Consider the following 20,513-nt stretch of genomic DNA (forward strand, 5'->3'; position numbering starts at 1 on the left):
TGAGGCGTCTGGCAATAGATAGATAGATAGATACTTTTACTCTTTGTCACTGAGATATGGGGAATGCAGAGGAACAAGATGTTAGTCCATAGTAGGGAACGGTGCCACACTCTGTCGAAAGCTTTACAAATATCAAGGGCTACTGCATGAGTTTCTCCATGTTGGTCAATTGATTGTTGGATGCTATGAGTCAGAAGACTGAGTATGTCAATGGTGGATCTTTCATGGCAAAAACCATACTGTCTATCACTAATGAAGTTGCTGGATTCAAGATGTTTAACTTTTTTTTTTTAAGTGAAGAAGAAGGAACCAAAGGCAACAAGCCCACAAAACTGTTCCTTCCAAGAGAAAAACAAAATACAAGAGAGAGCCAAATTCAAGATCCGATCATTTCGAGATGCCTGGACACATTGTGTCTGAAAGACTGGAGATCATAGGAAGCAGGAAATACAGACAGAGGGAGACAGTTCCAGAGTTGACTTGTTGCATCAATGAAGGACTGGGAGTAACAGTTAACTCCTGCATCAAAGAGGTGATTATCAATAACAGGCTACCCCCAGTTGACCACAACAGTGATAAGGTATGTAACTTGTATACAATGCTTGCTAATATGAGAATAGCATTCACATAAATATATAAATGAAGACATGCTGAGAAAGATGATAACAAAATTCATCAGACCAACCCTGGAGTATGCATCAGTAGTCTGGAATCATTTCAAAGAACACATAGATAAGACTGAAAAAGTACAAAGGGCAGCTGCAAGATGGGTAGAGTACCTAGCTTAAGGGATCTAAGCTATCAAGAAAGACTAGAAAAATTGAATCTACCAACATTACCGAAGAGAAGAAAAAGAGGAGACATGATTATGCTATATAAATGCATCTCAGGGAAAGAGAAAATAGACATAAATGAATATATAACCTATGGGCAAGCATCAGCAAGAGGACACTGCAAAACACTACATAAAAAGAGAGGCGATAAAGACGTAAAGAAAATCAGTTTCCCAAATAGGGCAACTGATAAGTGGAATGCACTACTGAATGAAACACTGTGCCAATACCATTCATAAATTTAGGGATATGTATGATAAAAATGGTTTAATACATCAGACAGTAAGAGCCTGACTCAATTCTGTAAAGACACAATTAGAAAAGAACAATTAGGTAAGAACCACAATGCTGCTTCACTTCCTTATTTGTCAGTCTCTCTCTCCATGTAACTCCACTCATGATCTCTATCTATCTATCTATTGCCAGACACCATAATCCCATAAGGGGTGGCCATTTGACTTTGAGTTACCGGTAGTTGTTTTACGGGGAGGGGCACTAACCCTCCACCAACCCACTTGTTGACACGTACGAGGCACGTATGGTTTGGTTATATGGTTACCGCCCAGCATTGTTAAATGGTTTCCTGGCTTACAGGAAACCATTTGGCTTGTCACTCAATGTAAAGCCACCTGTAAAGGAAAGAAAAGCAATTAGAAATGACAGGAAAGATGGGAGAAATAGGACGAGAGGAGAGCAGGCAAAGAAAAAAAATTATAAAGGCTAAGGAAGAAGTAGGCAGCACTACATCAAGTGAGTGGATGATGGTCACCACCACCTACCACTACTCATGAACTCAAGGTAAGTAATTTTGGTACATATGCAACACAAACAGCCTAGTTAACTGTTGAATTGTGACTGCAAGAAGTGATTGGAAAAGAGAAAAAATATATCTATTTTTGGGTAGTTAAGGAAAGGGCCAGGTTGCCTGTGGCAATGTTTACCAATGTTCCGTTCTTTCCAACTGGCCGTGTTGTTTACCAACAATTGCTGTAACTGGGCGTGTCAGTGTATCCCACGTCAAAGCTATGGGAAATTTAATTACTTAACCAAACAAACCTCTCTTGCATTTGACAGCTAGCTTATGGCCATTTGCTGGCAGATGTCAATGGAATACTTATACATTCTAAATCCTCATTTACAGATTTCAGGGGTAAGTTTATAAAAATGCCCAGAAGCTGTGGTAATCCAGGAAAAACAAGTAACCTGTGAAAGACTCATTTCAATAGAAAATATGAAAAGACCATGCTCATTTAGTAAAGAATATATATATATATATATATATATATATATATATATATATATATATATATATATGTGTGTGTGTGTGTGTGTGTGTGTGTGTGTGTGTGCCATATACAAATCCTGCATTACTGATAATGGATGTTCCACTGAAAACATGCATTCACCGAAAAAAAGATGAAAATGTTAATCGCCTCATTTTCAAGTTCTTTAATTAACAAATATGTTACTTACAGTCTTTTGATACTGCAAGCTGGGTTTCCTATTACACTTGTAGTATTTCGAAGTCCAGAGAAATATCGAGACTCAGGACATTGAGCTTATTTTGACTTGTCTGGTGTTCAGCTGTCGTCTGCTACTAATTCGTCAGGCTAAGGCTATGGCTTTGACTTCGCGATCTGTCAGATCTCAGATGCCTATGAATTAAAAAGTATAAGGGCGAGGTCTGAGCGAGAGTTAGGAACTACAATATTTAAAATCAGACATATGCAAACGAAATTATACTAACTGCAGACTGTGAGTAAATTTTTGAGAAACAGTTCAGCTTGGGGTATTTTTCCGAATCCTTTTTGTTTTCCCCGTCAGTGGGATTCCCCATCAAATTGTTATCCGTCACCAGAATTGCTAGCTTGATTGATAGATTTAAATGTTTATTTTTGTATTGATATCCAGAGCACACATACAAAAAAAAAGAAGTGGTGGATCTTGCCACACACCTTGAACTATCTATGTAGCTATCCATAGCCAGACGCCATAATCCCGTGAGGGGTGGTTGTTTTTCTTTGGGTTATTATTATTATTATTTTTTTTTTAATAGTGATTTTATGGGGATGGGCATATCCCCCCACCAACGCACTTGCTGACACATAAGGAACATTGTGTGGGTTGGTTATATGGTTACCACCCGGCGCTATAAATGGTTCATGGCTTTCAGAAAACCATTAGGCTTGTCACTCAATGTAAAGCCACCTGAAAAGGAATGGAGAGTGACAAAAAATGACAGGAAAGGTGGGAGAAATAGGAAGAGTGGATGGCAGACACAGAAAAAGGAAGATAAAGGTGAAGAGAGAAGTAAGCAGCCCTACTGTACATTCAGTAAATGGATGATGGTCACCACCACCTAACACACACACACACCTTCAACAAAACAAAAGTTTGCAGCCAAACCTGACACATTCCAGACACTAGTACAGTACTGAAGACTTCCTTTCAGGCTAGCCTTAACTTTACCTAATTTTACACCACCACAATAAGAGACAGGTGATATAGGAATACCTTTGTAGTAATTTTAGCACCAACGTATTGAACGTGCTCCCAACGTGTCAACAAGTGGGTTGGTGGAGGGTTTCCCCGTAAAACAACTAACTCAAAGTCAAATGGCCACCCCTTACTGGATTATGGCATCTGGCAATAGATAGATAGATAGTATTGATTGCCTGATAAATAAAAACTAGTGACACGGTGGTTCAAGCTGTTTTCTCATGGACCTATGTTCTAAAAAAAAACATTTTTAGTACTAGCCACATCTCAGGAGAATAACATTGATTTTTGATTAAAAAAATATTGAAGAACAAGTGAAATATGCCCACTTAGCGATAATGAAAAAATTAACTGGATTCAAGTGGTAAAGCCCTGCCCAGTCACATAACAGGTAAACCTTTCAGGCTCACTGTTAGTGACAACAGGAATATTCAAGTGCCTTAGGGAATACCCCTTCCCAAGAAAGTTGAAAGGTTAAGCCACTTCACACCTATGGTTTATTTTTATTTTATTCTTGCATTCCTCGTTTTCTGTGGTAGGTGGTGGTGACCATCATCCACTCACTTGATGTAGTACTGCCTACTTCTTCATCTTGTATCACTCTTTCTCCATGTCTGCCCTCCTCTCATCATATTTCCCTAATCGTTCCTGTCGCTTTTTATTACTCCTTATTCCTTTTCAGGTGGCTGCATATTGGATGACAAGCCTAATGGTTTCCGGTAAGCCAGAAAACCACATACATTGCTGCGTGGTCACCAAATACATGTAACAAACCCATATGGCAGAGGATTAGTACCCTTCCCCATAAAACAAACTCAGAAACAAACAGCCACTCTCTACGGGATTATGGTGCCTGGCTATATATAGACTGATAAACAGGAAAGATGGGAGAAATAGGAAAAGAGAAGGGCAGACGGAAAAAGAATGATAAAGGTGAAGAAAGAAGTAAGCAGCACTGCATCAATCGAGTGGATAATGGTCATGAATGCTTACCTATCTATCGATCTATCTAGTGCCAGATGCCTTAATCTCATAAGGAGTGGCCAGAAACAAATCACCTCCATGTCGCCCTGTCCCCTGCCATTTCATTGCCCTTCTCCCAGCTCACACCCCCCTCTCTCATATACCTGTGCACTCCATCCCTCCATCTCATCCTCAGCCTCCCCCTCCCTTTCCCCCCTCCACCTCACTCACAGACACACTCTTCATTTGGCTCTCACTCTCCATCCTCTCCATGTGGCCAAACCACCTCAATGTAATTCTCGTAACACTTTCTGTCACATCCACACCACAACACTCCTTCACTTCCTAATTTATTAATCTGTCTCTCCATGTAGCTCCACATGCTCCTCTCGAATAATTCATTTCCACTGCTCTCATTCACGACTTCCTTCCAACAAGGTCCAAGCTTCATTTCCATATGTTAGAATTGGTATCACAGTACTATCATGCAGTGACTCTTTTACTTCCATGCTCAATTCCCCATTTCTTATCTCTTTCAAAGAACCAGCAACTTTCCTTCTTTGTTGTACCCTTTCAAGTACAGTACTTCATCCTCCAAACTTCCATCCTTACTCATCACACTACCCAAGTACTTAAATGCACTCATATTTTCCATTTCCTCATTATCCATGCACACTGTAGGCTAGATTCTGTGACTTCATTTCTCTCGAAGTCTGTGACTTTCCTCCTCCCTATATTTACCTTTAGACTGTTTCATACACACTCTCCCAAACTTACCAAGCATTGCAGTTTCCCTGCATCTTCGCTTAACAATACAGTATCATCTGCAAACAACAGAACAGGAAATTTCCATCGCTGCCTTGTCTCATTAGGGTAGCTCCAACGTCCACTGCGCTACCCTGTATCTCTTTTATAACCCCATCCATATACAGACTGAACAGCCATATAGATATGACACATCCCTGTTTTAATCTAACATTTAGACAGAAAAATTCATTCACTAGCCAGACACACAGCAACCTTAGCACACTTATACATACTCATCATAGCATTCAATAACTTCCCATTTTACTCCATATATTAATATTTTCCACATTCCTTGTCCATCCACTCACATGGTTTCACCAAATCCATGAAGGCTGCATACAACTTTCCCTTCTCTAGAAACTTTTCCATTAAAGGCCTAAGGATATCTGATCAACACAGTCTCTTCCCTTCCTTAATCTTCCCTGTTCTTCTCCAGTTGTTTCTCCTGTTACTTCCCTAACACTGTCAGTAAGTATCTACCATATACTTTTCCTATTACACTAAGAAAACAAATGCCCCTATGATTACCATTCACTTCTTTATCCCCTCTTCCTTTGTACAGGCAAAAAATTATACCTAATTTCCAATCCTCCGGGACTCTACCTTCCTCCCAGGCCAATCTACACATCTTCCATATCTATTCTATTACTCTCTCTCTCCCCCATACTTCTGCATTTCACCACACACTCCATCAGTTCCTGGGGCTTTCCCTATTTTGACTTTCTTCATTGCTTCCACTATTTCCATCCTACCAATCTCTTCCTCCCTTCTCACCCCCTTTTCCCAGCCATTTATACTTTCACTACCTTCATTCCCTGTGTGTAACAGTTCCTTAAAGTGTTCTCTTCATCTGCTCACTTTTTCTTTCTCCATTACTGTATCAGTCTACCACTTTTATCTTTCACTCCCCTACTAACTTATCACCCTGTCAAACTTTCTTTACCTTTTTCCAGAACATTTTCATACATTCCCTCCTCTTTTCTTATTCTCTCTTGCTAATCTTTTCACCTCTTTCTTCCACTCTACATATCTCTCTTGGATCTCCCAACTTCCTCCATGCTCTGCTTCTCATTCACTCACTATAAGCTTTCTTCTTTTGCACCCCAGTTTGTCTCACCTCTTCATTCCACCATGGTGTTCCTTGCACCCCCTTTCATCTTCTCTTAACCCCACACACCACCTCGCATGCTGCATAGTTTTCTTCTGTGAATATCTTGCACACACCTTCCACCTCTCCCATCTGCTCCATATCATATTTACCCAATCGCTCCTCCACTTCTTTCTTAAATTTTGCCTTTTTTCCATCTTCTTGCAACCTTTGCACCCTCCTTCTATGGACTACTTCCTCCCGTCCTTCCCTCCTTCTCTTCCTCCATTGCTAAACCTTGACTTTCACCACACCAAGTGGTGGTCAGAAAGTTCACTCGTCCAACCTCTGTATGCTCTTGCATCCATTACACACTTCTGTCATCCACACACACACATAATGACAACCATTGCCTTCCGTTCATTCAGTTCACCACCCACACTTCTCATCGCCCACCAAGTATACCTGTGGCTCATTCAGTGTATTGGCTATCATTAACCCCCTCCCCACACAAAAGTCCAATAGAGCACTGCCATTCTCAGCCACTTTTGCAGGCACACCCCATTCACCAACCACTCCATCCACCTTCATATTCCCTACTTTTACATTTATATCACCAGTCAAAAACACTCTCATTCCTTTGTAACTTTTCCATACACGCTTCCACATCTGCCCAGAACACACTGCTTGCATGATCATGTGTTGGCTCATACACACGCAATTGTCCACATTTGTAATCCAACTTTCACTCTTACCCACATAATCCTTGAACCAAGTGATCCATACTCTCTTATAATCTAAATTCTGCTTCCTTCTGATGCACAACAATTTAAATTCCCTCTTTTGCCCTCTCATTCACACCTACTCCTGCACATTTACCTCATCCATACTACCCTCATCATTCAGTCTCAGTTAATCCACATATGTCCATTTTTGCACCCTCAAGCACCTGGACACACTCTCTTTCACCTAATCAATTGCACCCCTTGCATTCCATATGGCAACACATACCATGTCCTTTGTTTTGTCCTTGGTCATCACCCATTGTCCAGTCCTGGTCTGAGGTTTCTTGTTTGTATATTTAGTTAGTTGTTTTCTGGTGAGGGGCACTTACCCTCCACCAACCCAACTGCTGACATGTAAGGTACATATTAAATGATTTTCTGGCTTACAGGAAATCATTTGGCTTGCCACTGAATGTAGAGCTACCCTGAAACACAGTACCACTACACTAAGTGGGTGGATGATGAGTGCCCCCACCGACCACTAACACTACCACCAACATTAATATCAGGACTGTAAACAACTTCACAGTGATCAAGTTTTAATTGGTCCGCTCTCCCTTTAAAAGCTGAGGCACTAATTAACATGACTTATTTTCAGGATACTGTATATACATAATAAGTTTTAATTACCTATACAGAAGCATGAAATACTGGATAAACTAGATAAAACAGATAATCAATTAAAGCATATTCTCATTCATAGACAAATACTGATTCTCTCTTAACTGTCTGGCATACATAAATTGTATTAACAATAAGTGGGATGACACATATATAACCATCCCATAAGCTAAACTGGTTAACTAAAGTACATTCACCTTATGAAAACTGTTATGGCTACAGCCAAATGGGCATATAATATACATATTGTAATACAGTATACCTATGTCTCACATATTAGTAATATATGTTTGTTACAGTATGTATGAATGATTTTACAAAAACAATATTTACACTATAATACAAAGAATCGGAATGCATTGTGCCATTATGGTACATCTTGTAGCTGTCTCTTGTTGAAGTTAGTGCAGTACTGTCAGAGAAGATGAGGAAGATGTAAATATTGGAATAGGGTAATATATTTGCAAGAGCAAAATAAACTATCTATTGTCATAGGCACAGTCCTTACACCTACAGTAATCTGCAGTCTGACTCCGATGATCATGCTGTAGAGTATAAAAGAACTTTCCCAATGAAGGGCAAAACATATGTTGAGAACAATATAACACAATGCACAGAGCATTACAATCCAATAAAATGGATTAAAGCTACTGTATCCAGGGGATTCTAAGTTTAACAGTACTCAATAACACAGAAACTACAAGGAATATAACGTGATATATGCTGACAAAGAAATACTGTCTCCATACTATGAGAAAGAGTGCATCTGCATGTGAGTACCAGCATGCTGACTTTATTGTTGGAGCTATAGCAACACTGGCCCACCTGAACAGTGCAAAGCACCTATCACAGACGAAGGTTGGCCGCCATAGCACAAAGCAGATTCACCAAACCTCATACATCACTCCAAAAGTATACCTTTAAACCTCCACCACTACAGAGTATACTATTAGCAACAAAAGGCAAGAGCAATATAATACAGCTACCCATTTAAATTATATACAGTACTGCAAAAAGACTGAATACGGTAGGGTCTGGTACTGATGCAAATCTTGTTATCATAACTTCTCATTTAAGTGGCATCCCAAATTGCAATCATCTCTCACATTACTGCACCTTCTGACCTGCTTCAATGTCAATAATTACTGATGACCTTGTATTAAAAAAAAATTCACATAAATGCAGGTGGTATTGCTCGACTTCATGTTCGTGTGGGTCAAGAAAATACAGTAACTCTAATACCATTAAGCTGCAGTTACAGAGTGGTTAGCATTGCTGACTGTAAAAAGCTGTTAACCTATCAGTGAATCTTGGTGCAAGTAGATGGCATCGCTTGACTCAGGTTCCCATCCACCCTTTGTGGGTTTGTAGGTAAAATGTATACCAAGGGTAACACCTAAGGGAGGTAACTGGTAACCTGAATGATGCAGTGGCCTTGTATCCCAGGATACTGGGTGAATAACATGCTACACACTCAAAGGCCTTTGTTACAGAGATGTTCACTGAGGCTAAGTGTCTCATGGCATCTGCCCCCATCTTCACCACTGCCACTATATTAACACTGGGGATATGTCAAGCACTCGTCTTCCCTTTCTCAAGAATTTGTTAAATTTCTTTTATTTTCCTGATGAAATAAGACCATTTAATAATTTCTTAACTGATGAGGAAAAGTACAGGCAATTCATAATTACTATAGCACATAATCATGTTATGGGTTAATGCAGTATTTCTTCTATGTATGAATGTAAACTCTTTCTCCAGTGGTATAAATATACATTAATGTTAACACTACTGTAGTAACAATGCAAAGTAAGAGAAGGATTCTGGTTCATTATGTGAGCCTAACTTTGGCCACTGTGGTTCATTAATCCATACCGTGTGGGTTACAGTCATTACTCATTTTACGATGGGGTTACGTCAGATCATACCTTATCGTATAACGATTTTATCGTAAATCGGTACACTGAAACCCATTATAAATGGGGGCTTACGTCAACTCAACTTCCTAAAGTCACCTAACCAAGACTGAACCATAAATGACAACCCACCTTCATTCCTTCCTATGTTGGTCCAAGTCATCCCCATCAAGGCTGGGGGACAGCCTGTGCTTACAGGCACTAGTGGTCAGCCTCTAAGTCAGACAGGAACAGGTTGGGGGAGGGGAATCCGGCCCATACCTGTGCCAATCTTGGCACTGGGGCCCATACCTGCACCAACCATAGCACTGGGGTCTACAATGGCACTGACCTTACCACTGAGCACACAAATCCACAGTACTGTAGTACGATGTTTGGGGAGAGTGACGATTACGGGGGGGCACACACGAACAAGTTGAAAAGACAGGACTTTGAAGGGGTGGTGGGACATGAACCATAACAATGCCTGCACGCCGGGGCCGCCATCTTGCCAGAGACAAGCGACGGTCACCTTGTGTGTGCCTGACACTTTCTGATGGCAAAATCGTTATAGCGGGAAATTGATTGTAAATCGAATTTTGGAGTGGAACTACTGTATTCTATTATCGTTGTAGCGAAATATCGTAAACCAAAACATCGTAAAACGAGTAATGACTGTATTTTTGGGGTGTATTGTTAAAAATATGCCGAATATTTTATAAATTTTAGCACCGTAACCTACTACTAAAATGAACATGTTTCATCCAAAAATGGGTATTCACAGGTTACGGGATGTCAGTCAAATCATCGGTCCAACATCGGAAGTGGGCATGGCCGAAACGCCCTCCGTCGCACTTCATAGCACCTGTTGCCTTGTGAAACACCTGGATGTGATTACATTTGCACCTATGTGATGTCTATAACATGTTTTGACCCTTGGTGCATTTGCAGTTACACACATTTAGGTTTGTTTTTTTTTGTACTTTTTTCTACATTTGGGGGATATTTTCACTTATAATAATTCTGAAGACATAAGATTGTTCAGATAACATCATCCAATCCTATGCTGTCACATGTACAGCATAGGAGCCAGGGGCTAGGCAAGTTGGTCCTGACATTTAAGATGACAGCCACCAGCCTCACTTATCCCTGAGTGGCATTATGTGAGCAATAAGCCCCAACCACCCCTTGGATACAAACCTGCACTGGTTCAATCCAACTGGAGTGCCCTTAATTAATCATTAAGCCACCAGGTGCCATAATTTGGTTATATGGTTACCACCCAGCACAATAAGTGTTTCCTGATGTAGAGGAAACCATTAGGCTTGTCACTCGGTGTAGTCACCCATAAGCAGAATGAGGAGGAAAAAATGAAGGAAAGATAGAACAGGGAGTGTAAAGTCACCTGTAGGCAGAAGGAAGTGGAAAGAATAAAGGATTATTTGGTCTCATTACATATCAAGACTGTTCAAATAAGAATATCAGATGATTACTTGGTCTCATTACATACCACTGGATAGCTCAAGTCACTTATTTTGGGAATATTTGATATGGTGTGTCACTTTGGGTAACTTATTATCTATATATTTTTTCTTTTTTATAGTTTCAGGGTGCAGCAAACAAAGCGGTGAGTCATCAGACACATGCTGTAGACCAACACTCTTGGTTTAAAAACGGCATACATGCCTAGTGGTGCAGCAAGTGAGAAGTGTTAATGGGGGTAGGGTAGTGTGAGGTTGACCAAAAAAGACCTGGGACAAGGTCATTGAGTGTGACCTCAGGGTTAAGGGTCCAAACAGGGAAACTGCCAGAGATCAAGCAGCATGGAGAGTGGCCACTAGGTGACCAAGGCCAATGCATGCAAGCATGTTGGGGCCTTAAAACAGAAACAAATCCATATAAGCGTTCTCGGAATTTTGGGACCTCCCCCTCCCGGAACACATACAGTATATGTGTTCTTAGCACAGTATGGGTATGGTAGCCCAGGTTCGGCCATGGGTAGAGATACACCTCTCCTTCAGAAAACTCAATAGATTTCATACAATTTCAAAAGATACTGATGCAAATTGAATGAAAAAATAATAAACTTTTCTAGATTATAAGCAAAGCAACAAAACCATGGTTCAATACTCAACATAAAGAAGACGAATAAAGGAAGTTAATTATAACAATGAAAATGATGTCCCATCATTTTTTAAGATATCAAGCCATGCCTAAGCATTAAAATATTGGACTACTAAATATTGCCAAAACCCACAAGAAAACTGTAGAGGAAGCAATATGATCCTCTCATTATGATGCTGCTGGAAATCTGTAACTATGGACAATAACATAGTTTGGCTAAGTAAAGCTCTGTTTTTTTTTTATTTAGCTAATAATATAAAACAGACAATTATCCATATTTTAGACCTTGTAAATATTACTCTATCATTATTTAGTCTGTTAAGCAATATAATTATGTAAGCATGTTTCCTCGTATTTCTCATTACCCTTAACATAATAACCATCTTGAAACATTAAAATAAAGCAATTTTACTTCTTTTGACAAAGTTAGCTAGTTTACTTACAAATCTGAACACCTGTATTGACAGTGCTTCTTTAACACACCACGTCCTGACTGATTTTTCACCAATGACCCTTCCCCCCCCATCCCGACCGATTTAGGAACCTCCACTTTTTGTGAGAAACAATGGCAAATCACACAAAAAGTGCTCACCTGAGCTTAGAAATGGGCTATACAGGTGACCCTTTAAACACCTGGTACAGTGTTCTCTGGAGCTGCGCTGCGGGTGTTGCGTTTTCTGTGGTAGCGGTAACTATTGCAAACCACTCAGAATAGGTTGATATTTGTTCATTTGGTATGAATTTATATGCAGGACAAGAATATATTGGTTTTCACACAAAAATATAGGTGATATAAGCAGTTTCACTCACTGAACACATAAACATATCGCATCTTCCTTGGAGACATTATCTCCTCATCACTTCTGCTCGTTTCTTCCTCTGGCGCCACGTAACCTTTGTCCTCCACATCGCCATCGATTGGGGAATCACTCTTGCCTTGAATTTCGTACCGTGGCGCAACACGTCACTGCTAACAGGTGAGTTGCCGAGACAATGGCATGTGTGTGTGTGGGGGGGGGGGGTCACATGGGGTAAGGCAGTGTCCCTGCCTGGTGGTAGGTAGAGGAAGGTGTCCTGCGCATATATACCAAAAATCATGCACGAAATTTGAAAAATGTGCAAATGACGGACCTCACAATTGCAAAACATATGGGAACACTGTCGGCACTGAGCGTGACAAAACATTGCAACGTACCCGTACATTACCGGGACGCGGTGAGTTAAAATATTACAACAAAGATTATTTTTTGGAGAGTAAGCAAAAATACTCAGTCCATAAGATAATGTCAAATTACTGTACAGAAATTTTAAATCTTATACTGTACTGTACTGTATTTTAAAACCCTCACATACTAGAATTTTTCACAATTTTATTATACCATAATTTTACTGTAAAGCATATCAGCAGGAAAAAAATACTACTAAGAATAAAGTAATAGCCTCTATTCATCTATCTTACCCACTGCCAGATGCCTTTATTCTGTAAGGGGTGGCCAGAAACATAACGCCTCCATGTCGCCCTGTCCCCCGTCAATTTGCTGTCCTCCCCCCAGCTCTCACCCCCCTTTTTCATATACAGTACCTCTCCACTCCATTCCTTCATCTCATCCTCAGCCTTCCCCTCCCTCTCCCCCCCCTTCCACCTCATTCACATATGCTCTCCTTGTTAGTCTCCCACATTCCATCCTCTCCACATGGCCAAACTACCTCAATGTATTCCTCCTAATGCTTTCTATCACATCCACATCCACACCACAATGATTCTTCACTTCCACATTTGTCAGTCTGTCTCTCCATGTAACTCTACATGCTCCTCTCAAATAACTCATTTCCACCGCTCTCACTCTTAACCTGTGTCCTTTCAACAAAGTCCAAACTACACTTCTCTACGTTAGAGTTATCACAATGCTATCATGCAATGACTTTTTTACTTCCATGCCCACTTCCTTATTTCTTATCACTACTTTCAAAAAACCAGCAACCTTACTTCCCTGTTGTTTGGTACCCTTTCAAGCACTTCACCCTCCAAACTTCCATCCTTACGTATCACACTACCCAAGTACTTAAATGCACTCACATTTTTCATTTCCTCAACACCCAACCTCACTGTGCATTAAAAGACTTCATTTCTCTCGAAGACCATAACTTTATTCTTCCCTACATTCACCTTTAGATTCTGTTTCTTACACACTCTCCAAGATTCATTCACCAAGTCTTGCATTTTCCCTTCATTTTCACCTACCAATACAGTAAGATGTGCAAACAACAGAACACTGCCCTCTCTCAATAGGGCTGCTCCAGCATCCATTACCCTACTTTGTATCTCTTTTATAACCCCATCCATATGCAGATTGAACAACCATGGAGATATGACACATTCCTATTACAATAGCCTCTCAAGCCATTAATTTCATGGGTATAGTCGATATAAGAAGTCATTACACACTGCAAAAAACTATACTACTAATGCTCCTGAAAACTTAACCATATGGACTGTACAATAATGACATAAATGATATACCAACAATTCGTTAGTTTGTAATAGTTTTCTAGTTTATATCATTGCATTTTTATTAAGTAAAATCTTCCTGAAACATCTTGGTAATTGTCCCCACTCAGAGCCCACAAAACCACTTATTCTTCACTCTTTCCAGTGGAATCATCCATTTTCTGCCGTAGAACAAGTGAAACTGTTCCATCTGGCAGCTTTTTGAGGAAGTTCCAAGCTTCTATGCGTGCCATGCCAGTGACATCTACAGTATTTACACTCACAAGTTCATCTCCCACCTTTAGCACACCACCTTTATCAGCAGCTCCACCTGTAATGAAGAGCACAGTACCTGTATATGTATCTGGCAATTCTGTGTTTCATTTACATGAAAAAGTTGAAAATACACTGATCCCTTGGTTAGCAAGCATAACTGATACTGAACATGACACATAATACACACACACACACACACACAAAAGCCAAGTTGCTTGAAGAATATCAAGAAATATAGTTTTCCATATAGATAAATAGACCTGTGGAATAACCTGGACAAAGACATCATCCAATCTAAAAACTTTAACGAGTTCAAAGCAAAATCTGTCTTCTTTAGAAACAGAGATGGGACCCCACGAGCGTAGCTCATTTCCTGTATATCACAACTATGTAAATACAACTAGGTAAATACACACACACACACACACACACACAGGTCGCCAACAGAGACGGAGCTCCTCCTGGATCATGGGGAAATAATCGCTGAATCAGCAATGAAAAGGAGACCAGCCAATTTTGATTATGTTAATGAGTGCATGAGAGGTGGTCCCGTTGGAGTGTTAAAAAAAAAAAAAAAAAAAAAAAAAAAAAAGTGGTTACGGTCATAAAAAGAACAAGACATAGTGGAAATAGAAAGTCTCCATATGGTTGAATCATGGCGGAATGGGATGCAGCTTTGTTTACATCTGGCGAGAGAGTTTGAGGGCTTCTTCGAAAAGAATGTGGGAAATGGAAGTATTAAGTTGAACCAAACAAAAGTAGTAGGAGTAGAGAAAACTGCGGAGGGGAATGTCCAGGAGATAAAAAAGGAATGGGCAGTAATTACAGTTAAAGGAATGGACCATAGAGCAGGAAAATGAGATCAAAATTCTACGGCATAAACTGGAAAAAGTTTGTACATGCAGTGACGAACAAGAAAGAAAAGTTATAGAATTAAAGGTAAGCAATGAATCTGTCTCTAATGAAATAAGAGGGAAAATAAGAGGTTGCAAGAAGAAAGGGACAGGATGAAAAACAAACTAGATGAGTAAGAATCCGAATCAAGAATGCAAAGACAAGCACATTAAGAAATCAAGAAGCAACATAAGGGGTGGAAGAAAATTCAAGAAGAAGGAAATTTGAATTTGAAAGAGATTATAGAACAACAAAGCAAGGAAGAGGTGGAGAGAGAAGTGATTAGGGTACTGAGAAGTACAGAATCTTTAGTTAGTGACGTAGCAGATAAGAAAAAATGTGTAATAATTTCAGGAGTTAGTCATGGAGGAAAACAACGAAGCTCAAGATGAGACTGAAGAGGTGTTTAGGTTAGGAAAGTACGAGGAAGGAGGGGCAAGGCCATTGAAGGTAAAGTTTAAGTCCCAGAAAACTAATTATTAATAGAACACGAAAATTATCAGACAAGGAAGGGTTAAAAAATGTTTGGATACGGAGAGATGCAAATGAGGAAGAAAGGGCTAAAATAATGGAGTTAGTAAAGGAAGCAAAGGTAAAAAACGAAGAGAACGGAGGAAGAGAAGACTGTTTTACTGGAGAGTCATGGATCAGAAATTAAGGAAGTGGTACCGATGGAAAGAAGGAGAAAAGAGGGTATAAAAACATTAAAAATAACTTGAAGGTGGCACATACTAAAGTTGATGGTTTAATATCGGCAAGGCTAGAAATCAACGATTTTCTGAGGGTACATGAACCTGACATTATGTGCTTTGTAGAGACCAAGTTAAGAGAAGATATTGATGCTCATATGGGAGATGGTAAATACAAACAGTGGAGAAGAGACAGGAAAGAAAAAATGGGAGAAGTGATGATAGCAGTGAAGTACCCTTTCACACACTTCATCCCACAACATTCCATCCTTACTCGTCACACTACCCAAGTACTTGAATGCAGTCACATTCTCCATATCCTCACCCTCCAACCTCACTGTACATTCTGTGATTTCATTCCTCTCAAACACCATAACTTTTGTTTACATTAACTTTCAGATTCCTCTTCCTACACTATCTATCTATCTATATATTGCCAGACGCCTCAATCCTGTTTGGGGTGGCCACAAACAAATCGCCTCGAAGTCGCCCTGTCCCCCGCCATTTCACTCCCCTGCTCCCAACTCACACCCCCCTCTCTCATATACCTCTCCACCCCATCTCTCCATCTCATCCTCGGCCTCCCCCTCCCTCTTTCCCCCTCCACCTCACTCACATACACTCTCTTCATCAGTCTTTCACCCTCCATCCTCTCCACATGGCCAAACCACCTCGGTGTGTTCCTCATAACGCTTCCTATCACATCCACATCAACACCACAACGCTCCTTTATATAATATCCTCATTCGTCAGCCTGTCTCTCCATGTGACTCCACAGGCTCCTCTTAAATAACTCATTTCCACAGCTCTCACTCTTGACTTGTGTCCTTCCAACAACGTCCAAGCTTCACTTCCATACGTTAGAGTTGGTATCACAATACTGTCATGTAGTAACTTTTTCACTTCCATGCTCACTTCCCTGTTTCTTATCACTGCTTTCAAAGAACCAGCAACCTTTCTTCCCTGCTGTACCCTTTCAAGCACTTCACCCTCCAAACCTCCATCCTTACTCATCACACTACCCAAGTACTTAAATGTACTCATTTTCCAATTCCTCACCATCCAACCTCGCTGTACATTCACTGACTTCACCTCTCTAAAAGACCATCACTTTACTCTTCCCTACATTCACCTTTAGATTCCGTTTCTTACACACTCTCTCAAACTCATCCACCAAGCCTTGCAGCTCCCCTTCATCTTCACTCAACAACATAGTATCATCTGCAAACAACAGTAAAGGGAGTTTCCAAACACTTATCCTCTCTCACCAGGGCCACTCCAACATCCACTACCCTACCTTGTACCTCTTTTATTACCCCATCCATATACAGATTGAACAACCATGGAGACATGACACATCCCTGTTTCAAACCAACTTTCAAAGAGAAAAATTCACTTAGTTCACCATCCACACGCACTGCAGCCTTCGCACCATCGTATATACTCTTCACAGCATTCAACAACTTCCCATCTACTCCATATATTCTTAACACTTTCCACAATCCTAGTCTATCCACCCTGTCATATGCTTTCTCCAAATCCATGAAAGCCACATACAACTTCTTTCCCTTCTCTAGAAACTTTTCCACTAAAGATCTGAGAATGAATATCTGATCTACACAACCTCTTCCCTTCCTAAAGCCTCCCTGTTCTTCTCCAACTAATTTCTCTGTTCTTTCTCTAACTCTGTCAATAAGTATCCTACAATACACTTTTCCTATTATACTAAGAAGACAAATGCCCCTATGATTACCACACACTTCTTTTTCCCCTTTTCCTTTGTACAAGGGAATAATTATACCTGACTTCCAATCCTCTGGGACTCTACCTTCCTCCCAGGCCAATCTGCACATCTTCCACATCCATTCTACTACTATCTCTCCCCCATGCTTCAGCATTTCACCACACACTCCATCAATTCCTGGGGCTTTCCCTGATTTAACTTTCTTCATTGCTTCCACAACTTCTATCCTACTGATTTCTTCCTGTCTTCTCACCTCCCTCCTTCTCCCAGCCATTCCCCAGCCACTTATACTCACATTACTTCCATCCTACACACTTTCCCAAATTCATTCACCAGACCTTGCAACTTCCACTCATCTTCACTCAACAATACTGTATCATCAACGAACAGCAACACTGGAATCTTCCAAATCTCACCCTTATTCATTAGAGCCATCCCCACATCCACTGCCCTTCTTTGCACCTCCTTTAGAACCCCATCCATATATATATTAAACAGCCATGGAGACATCAAACAACCCTGTTTCAGTTCCACACTGAGATCAAAGAACTCACTCAGCTCACCATCCACTCGCCCCGTAGCCCTAGCTCCTTCGTACATATTCTTCACAGCGCTCAACAATTTCCCCTCCACTCCATATATTCTTAATACCTTCCACAAACCTTGCCTATCTATTCTGTCATAAGCTTCTCCAAGTCCATGAAGGCAGCATACACTTTCTTTCCCTTCTCTAGATACTTCTCCACTAGACATCTTAGAACAGATATCTGATCTACACACCCTTTTCCCTTCCTAAATCCCCCTTGTTCTTCTCCAACTAGCTCCTCTGTCATATGCCTAACCCTATCAATGAGTATTCTACCATATATATTACCAGTCACACTAAGAAGGCAAATGCCCCTATGGTTACCACATGTTTCTCTCTCCCCTTTTCCTTTATATAAAGGAACAATTATACCTGATTTCCAGTCCTCTGGAACCCTTCCCTCTTCTCATGCCAATCTACACAACTTCCATATCCACTCCACAACAATCTCACCCCCATACCTCAGCATTTCACCACACACTCCATCAATTCCTGGGGCCTTTCCCAACTTGATCTTCTTCATTGTTTCCACTACTTCTGCCCTACTGATCTCTTCCTCCCTCCTCTCATCTCTTCTTCTCCCAGCCATTCCCCAACCACTTATACTCGCATTGCTCTCACTCTCTACATTCAACAAATCCTCAAAGTGCTCCTTCCATCTCCTCAATTTCTCTCTCTTCTCCACCAACAATCTATTATTCCTGTCTTTCACTCCCCTACTATTTCCCCTTTCACACTGCCTTACTTTCTTTACCTCCTTCCAAAACAGTTTCTTACTCTCCCTCCATTTCACACTCAGATTCCTCCCAAACTCTTCATCCACTTTCTTCTTACTCTCCTTCACCAGTCTCTTCACCTCCCTTCTCCTGCTCACATATACCTCTCTCTTCTCTCTCATCTTCTCCCCTACCTTTACTCGTTAACCATTCACTATATGCCTTCTTCTTTTGTTCCACAGCTCGTTTCACCTCATCATTCCACAATGCTGTCCCTTGCACACCCTTGCATCTCCTCCTCACCCTGTAAACCACCTCACACGCTATGCCTACCTCTTCCGTGAATATCTTACATACGTCTTCCACCCCTTCCATCTGCTCTAGCTCATATCTTCCCAATCTTTCTTCCACTTTACTCTTATACTCTGCCATTTTCAGGATGGAGATGGTGGATTGTTTGCTCTCTCTGATTAATTTGGTAGCCTATATAGCATGATAATAATCAACATGCTGTTAATTACAAGAAGAGTGATTACATGTAATTCCACTTGTATATATAATTAGTGAAGAATAATTGCTAGCTTTACGAATTTGGTAATGAAAAGTTAAAAATGGTAATGAAAATTGAGGAGTTTGTTAATGTGGCCATTGCGATCTGGCAACTCTGTTACCCCATCATCAGCAGTCACAGCCTAACTCCGATCGAAAGCAGATGCTTATCGTAATGCAAGCCACATGTGCTCATTTTTTGTGAATAAACAGTGTAATATACTGCAATACCTCGCCACTAGAACACACGGGAATTTACAGTGTTGTGCAGTGTTAAGAAATTAGAATTTAGAGTGTAAATGATTAACTGTGGAGTGCAAACTGGCAGTTCAAACCAGTCCAGGAGCCAGGGACTTGTTTTAAGTACCCAGAATGTTTAATATTGTATAAACTCACCTCTAAATCCTCATTCTCTGGTTCTTTTGCATTTATTTCAGTCTTTTATGTCCTTTATTAGTGTGATTTGGGTCTTAAATAGGTGCTATGCATGTCCAGAGGGAGTTGTATAGGTGTTTTTCTGAGTTAGGGTCCATAAATACCAGTCCAGGAGCCAGGGACTTGTTGTAAGTACCCAGAATGTTTAATATTGTATAAATTCACCTCTAAAACCTCATTCTCTGGTTCTTTTGCATTTATTTCAGTCTTTTATGTCCCTTATTGGTGTGATTTGGGTCATAAATAGGTGCTATGCATGTCCAGAGGGAGTTGTATAGGTGTTTTTCTGAGTTAGGGTCCATAAATACAAGTCCAGGAGGCTGGGGCCCACTATCCAGATGAGACCACTTTCCGGACATGCCTTTGGCTCAATTACATCGGATAGTTGGGGGATTACTGTATTTATTAAGCAAGAAAACGATACTGACATTATAATGTATCACCCTCCATTTGGCAAAAGCTACCATGCAGTATTAAACTGCAACTTCAGAATTGCATATGACATAGTTAACAGTAATAAGA

The 20,513-nt window shown here is 40.4% G+C and overlaps 2 protein-coding genes across 2 annotated transcripts in view; both read right to left on the reverse strand.

The window, feature by feature from the left end:
- LOC145404580 (uncharacterized) overlaps window positions 1-2,548 on the reverse strand; it is a 97,419-nt gene extending 94,871 nt beyond the window's left edge. Inside the window, exon 1 of the mRNA XM_080276089.1 lies at window positions 2,307-2,548. The gene's annotated coding sequence lies outside the window, so the exon portion shown is untranslated. The remainder of the gene's footprint in view (window positions 1-2,306) is intronic.
- An 11,383-nt stretch (window positions 2,549-13,931) lies between these two features.
- Window positions 13,932-20,513, reverse strand: part of bbg (PDZ domain-containing protein big bang) — a 172,567-nt gene continuing 165,985 nt past the window's right edge. Inside the window, exon 7 of the mRNA XM_080276087.1 lies at window positions 13,932-14,433. Within this exon, the coding sequence (XP_080132213.1) occupies window positions 14,249-14,433 (185 nt within the window). The 3' untranslated portion in view covers window positions 13,932-14,248. The remainder of the gene's footprint in view (window positions 14,434-20,513) is intronic.

The sequence above is a fragment of the Coenobita brevimanus genome, chromosome 64 (assembly GCF_032717465.1).
Source record: "Coenobita brevimanus isolate Jiangsu-jjx chromosome 64, ASM3271746v2, whole genome shotgun sequence".
In the NCBI taxonomy this organism is placed as follows: Eukaryota; Metazoa; Arthropoda; class Malacostraca; order Decapoda; family Coenobitidae; genus Coenobita; species Coenobita brevimanus.